Raw genomic sequence first — 6000 nt, 5'->3', positions numbered from 1 at the left:
TGCATGCCAAAAAAAACCAACAACAACAACAACAAAAACCATTAGATCTCTGCCCAACCTAGAGAATTCTTCTTATAGGTTCTATATTGGACTCAATATCCACGAACGCCTTTTTCTCAGAGGACAGGTTTCTGAAAATAGAGCAGTCTGTTTTCCAAAGGCGAACCTGACAAACCCAGAAAGAGGGCCTCTTCCCGGATCTCATGAGTTTGATGGCAGCTACAACTTATGTAACTCCGTTTACTCATCTCAGAATGAGGCTGATACAGATGTCTCAAGTCACAGTCTTCAAATGTTTGTTGTTGTGACAAGGTGTGCTTGCCCACACTGGTACGGCAAGGGTGAACTCTACTCTCTCGGCTGAGAAGGCCATGCCCCCTCGGCCCTGGTGGACATGCTCCATCTGGAGACCAGTATAAAAGGGAGCAGCCCATCTCATTTGGGACTGACCGCTGAGGAAGGAGGATGCCTGCTGCAGGCTCCAGTCCAGGTACTGTTGAGTCACTAGACGGTGGAGGCCAGAGACACCGTGACACAGGCGAATGCCCAAGCTCCTGTGGACGCCCAAGGGCCAACGGAGCTGTTGACAGCTGCACAGGCTGAGGAGCCTATGGACTTTGGAGACACCAGGACTACCACACCAGGGACAGGGTAGGAAGTAGTTCAGGGGGACTTAGTCATTGTGCTGGGTGGCGTCATCGTGTTTCGGATGGATGCCCCGCTAACCCAACGGTGAGTGCTCCTGCCACTGCTAGGGCCCTAAGCTGGGATCCAGTGGAGCAGGGAGGGCCTGGGTCCTCCTACCCAGCTGCCACCCACCCCTAGCTGGCGGCCTACTACCCCTGATTCACTACTAGGCCACACAGCCCTGTTGAACAAGGCAGCCAAACTAACTCTGACCATTGGACATGCAGCCCTGAGAAAGGGCAGCCATATTGACTTTTACCTCTATGCCACACTATCCTGAGGCAAGGGGGAATCATATAGACTCAGCCATGGGGAAATAACTACCCTGACCCTACCCCAAGAGGGATGGGGCGTGCTTGCCCCGTGACAGTTATCATGCCTCAGAATGTCCTCAATTTGTTGAGATGATAGACAGACAGACCAAATGTTCTTGGAGGCATCCTGTTCAATTCCCCTTTCACCACCAGTCACAACACCTTCAGATGTATCCAACAAGGATGGGGTATGCATTTAGGCCATTTCATAATCAGAAGCCAAAGGGCTTTTCAGGAAACGAGCTTGCATATACATGTGTTGGTGTCAAGAGCCATTCATTTGGCCCTCAGATCTTTCCTTCCTTATGTAGAGGGGGAGATTATTCAGGCAGCCGCAGACAACACAACCATTACATATTATGTGAACAAACAGGGGTGTTCATTTTTTCCACTTACGTGCTGAAGTGGTCAGATTATGGGTCTGGTGCATTCTTCACAAGGTCTATCTGGTGGGCTTGCATTTTACAGAGCAGAGTAATGTGCTAGCAGATCATCTCAGCAGGGACAATTTTCAGAGGCATGAGTGGCCTTAAAAGGTCAAGTAATAAAAGACATCTTCAGTTGTGGTTGGCCTGCTGTTAAACTATTTGCAACAAGATTCAACAAAAAGTATAGTCTCTTCTGTCCATGACCAGGAAGGGCAGTCAGTCCATCTCAGACACCATTCTTGTGCATTGGAAAAGGGGCTTTCCCTCCATTTCCATTAATTCTGAAAGTGGTGAAGAAGATTAATCAGGACAGGGCAAGAACGATACTGACTGTCCCAGCTTGTCCAAGACAGCAGTGGTATCTGGACCTGCTTCAGCTGTCACACAGAGTTTGATGCATTTCTGTCTCCAAATCTCTTGCCACAATAGCAAGGCAGGTCCCTCAGTCTCTTCATTTGACTGCCTAAGCTATTGGACTTGGACTAATCTTGAACAATCCTTCTTAGTGCAGAACAGACTGCTCAGTTTTAGAAAGCTGTCTACTAGAAAGTGTTGCTTCGATGAGGGGAAACTAGTTCTCCAGTTTCAGCTTCTACACCCTGTATTTTGGAGTATTTAATTTACTTAAAATCTCAAGAGTTACCTAATTCCTCTTAAAGTTCACTTGGCAGCTATCTCAGCTTACCGTTTTTTGGTCAGCGATAGACTGCTGTTTGTGGATGATACAGTTAAAAGATTATGAAGGGGTACCTAATATGTATCCTCCTTTGAGGGATACAGTTCCCTCTTGGGATCTTTTGCTGGTCTTATCTATATTTATGAAACCACTATTTGAAACCTTGGTGGAATGTTCCTTATTTTATTTATCTATTAAAACAGTATTCATTATTGCTATATTATCATCCAGAAGGGTGAATTGCATGCTGTAATGGGTGATGAGCCATTTACAGATTTTCATAAGGTAGTTCTTAGACTTGATCCCCCAGGTTTTTACCAAAAATAGCATCTGAGTTTCTTACAATCATGTAGATTGTTTCTTATGCGAAGAATAATATGGGGTTAGTTAGAGCCCTGCAGACCATGTTTACAGATTGCGGATGGATGCAGATCCAAATTTTATATCTAAAACCCTGCAAATATGTGGATATCCGTGGACCATGATTGTGGATTGCAGATACATATTTTGTATCCGCACAGGGCTCTAGTCATAGTGTGTCTGCTCAGACTATTCTAGATGGGTTAAACAATATATCACCGAATGTTACAAGTTAGCAGATATTTCTGTGCCTACTATCCTATGACCTCATTCTACTAGAGCTGTAGCAGCACTTAATATGTTCCTATTTTAGAAATTTACAAGACTGCTCCTCGGAAGTCACTACATCCATTCACTAAACATTATGGTCTAGATTTGGCTTCAAAAGCAGATGCCAAATTAGGCAGAGCAATACTTGAATTATTTTTCAATTAAAGCACTGTTCCCACCTCCTGAGTTTTCTGTACTGCTTATCAAAATACCCATAAGTGGGACTATGCAGACACTCTCAAAGAAGTAGTGAAGGTTACTTGCTTTATCTGTAACTGGAGTTCTTCAAAATGACTCTGCATAGTCACGCTTCCCATCCACATTCCCCTCTTATTCAGAGTCCCATTATGGCTTCTGTCATAACTATAAAGGGAAGGGTAACAGCTCTCTGTGTACAGAGACTCCAAATCCTTTTACCTGTAAAGGGTTAAGAGGCTCGGGTAACCTGGCTGACACCTGACCCAAGGACCAATAAGGAGACAAGATACTTTCAAATCTTGGGGGGGGAAAGGCTTTTGTGTGTGCTCTTTGTTTTAACGGGTGGTTCGCTCTGGGGACTGAGAGGGACCAGACATCAATCCAGGTTCTCCCCATCTTTCTAAACAAGTCTCTCCTATTTCAAACTAGTAAGTAAAAAGACAGCAAGGCGTCTTAGATTTACTTTGTTTTCTCAACTTGTAAATGTACCTTTTTACCAGAGTGTGTATCTTTGTTTGCTGTACTTTGAACCTAAGACAGAGGGGGGTCCTCTGAGCTCTTTAAGTTTGATTACCCTGTAAGCTCTTTTCCATACTGATTTTACAGAGATGATTTTTACCTTTTTCTTTAATTAAAAGCCTTCTTTTTTAAGAACCAGATTGATTTCTCCTTGTTTTAAGATCCAAGGGGGTTTGGATCTGTATTCACCAGGAGTTGGTGAAAGGAGGGTGGAAGGAAGGAGGGGGGATGGTTAACTTCTCCTTGTTTTAAGATCCAAGGGGGTTTGGATCTGTGTTCACCAGGGAATTGGTGAAAGGTTTCTCAAGGCTTCCCAGGGAGGGAATTCTTGTGATGGTGGCAGCGGACCAAAGCTAAGCTGGTAGATAAGCTTAGAAGTTTTTATGCAGGCCCCTACATTTGAACCCTAAAGTTCAAAGTGGGGATCCAGCCTTGACAGCTTCTCTGGCACAGCAGTGGAAAGAATTGAGGCAGCAGAGGGCACAGTACACCCTTACATAGCCTCTCCCTCAAAAAGTTCAGAAACACTGAGGAGAGGGGGCACATGTGCACTCTAATGGTAACAACTTGGAGAAGGTTATAGTGTTAGGTAGCACCAGGTGGTGCAACACCCATAAGTGGGAGTATGCAGAGTCACCTCAAAGAACTCTGGTTACACTTACCCAACCTTCATTTTGTGCAGTGTAAGAATTCTTTTATTTTTATTTTTGAACAAATAATTTTGAGTTTACTTTTGTATAATTAACTCACTTTCCTGATACTTGGTCCAAAAAGTATATTTGGTATAAATATAACTTCTCTTCCTCCTCCCTCAACTCTAAAATTGACTATTGAGGCAGCTAGATTTAAGAATTAAAAAAAAAAAAAATCTTTGAGGAACCCTAAGTTTGATACAATTTTGTACATTATAAAGATTGTACAGGTTGCTTGAACAGTATTAATATCCCCAGTGTAGAAAGACAAGATGCGGTTTAGGTGTTTTTAGGTACTTTTAATTAATAAATAACTTCAGTAATAGCACTGTAAAAAGTGAACATCTGTTAAAATAAAAAGGCACTTAAAACAACAAACCAATTTGGAACAGATGCAATCTTAATGTTCAAAGGCAAATATACATGGCACATGTCAAAAATGAAACCTGACAGTGACAGTCATGTCACAGTACAAACTATGCAATCTCAGCTACAGGGTAAAGGCAAATGTACAGCCAAGACTGCAAAAGAAAATAAAGTTGTGCTGATACAAAAATATTACAAAAATTGCAACCAAATACATTAAAAGATTAGAAAGGTGACAGGCATCAGATTTTAAAGCAAGGAAACATTACCAAAAAGGACACTATATGAATTAAGGCCCTCATGTATTTAGAGGATGTCCTGGTGAGTGCTTCATGGTACTGCAGGCTGGCAAGGGCTTGAATTTACAAAGAAAAAATATGCAAGATACTAAGCAGCAACTTCTTGAAAAATGGCACAAATTTTAAAGCTTTTCCTTCCTAAAATTTTCTTCCTAACCCCTTCAATTTGTCCATAACCTGGCACTTGACAATTTAATAATAGGTATGCAGACACTTTTCACAGCCTTTTGCACCATTTGTTTCAAGCCTATTCATCTTACTGTTTCTAATCAGATATATCTAACAGATACCCAGTCATTGATCAACTTAAAAAAAAAAAATCTGAGAGTTTGCAAGGAAATATTTAGTTAACATTTTAACTATGTCTGCAAACTCAAGCCCTGATAACCTTGTAAAGCTAAAACTTAATTTTTAATACTCAGTTGCTAGGCAGAGCCCTCATACTGATTGATTTCACCATTTCCCTCCCAGTCACATAACAGCAATATCGTACACTTCCCACAGAAGACCTACATTTGAACAACACAGTAAGGAAAAGGTCAAAAAGGCACCATGTGACCTTAGCTGATTAGGCTATGCAGTCTCAAGTTTTCTCTCAGTCCCCTGGCACTGATTATTTTATTTGAAAAAAAAAAAAAAATACATATTGTACATTTTAAAAACCTGCATAGGAAACAAACCTATATGTAATGAGTTAGTAAAATCACTGCAGAATTGCCCTAAATCTATCTTACTGTGACTACAAAAATTGCTACGTTGCATACAGTGTTGTGAAGTAATACAAGTAGTGTTCATTTCCCCTCATATTTAGGATTGACCACAGTTGTCACTGCACTCTTGTAAATAGGATTTTCACCCTAAAAAAAGAAAAATGTTCACATTAGTATTAAAAGTACACACAACGAGCACTACATTTATGACAACTGTACAAACAAAAACATATTTTATGACATTACGCATTGATCTGTAGTGTTTCCAGATGCTGTAAGTAAATACTAGCTTAAATCATCTAAACTGAGCAAGATTTTCTCTATCAACTTTAGTAAAAGGCATGCTTAGCTAATAAACGCTAAGGTGTTAGGACACATCTCTACTTTAGGATCACTCAATGACTACCATTCCAGGAGTGGCCAACCTGTGGCTCCGGAGCCGCATGTGGCTCTTCAGAGGTTAATAAGCAGCTCCTTGCAC

At 41.4% G+C, this 6000-nt stretch overlaps 1 protein-coding gene across 2 annotated transcripts in view; it reads right to left on the bottom strand.

Annotated features, from left to right (window-relative positions):
- Positions 1 to 4422: 4422 nt before the first annotated feature.
- The window catches only part of ITGB1 (integrin subunit beta 1), a 77623-nt gene continuing 76045 nt past the window's right edge, over positions 4423 to 6000 (bottom strand). For both annotated transcript variants that reach the window (XM_024214441.3, XM_024214442.3), the window contains one exon: positions 4423 to 5666. Coding sequence is in view for 1 of the 2 variants with exons in the window: in XM_024214442.3 (XP_024070210.3) it covers positions 5601 to 5666 (66 nt within the window). In the remaining variant the exon portion in view is untranslated. The remainder of the gene's footprint in view (positions 5667 to 6000) is intronic.

Source organism: Terrapene carolina, unplaced genomic scaffold (assembly GCF_002925995.2).
Source record: "Terrapene carolina triunguis isolate 2854851 unplaced genomic scaffold, T_m_triunguis-2.0 Scaffold111, whole genome shotgun sequence".
NCBI lineage: Eukaryota > Metazoa > Chordata > Testudines > Emydidae > Terrapene > Terrapene triunguis.
This window is presented reverse-complemented; position numbering and strand designations above follow the sequence as displayed.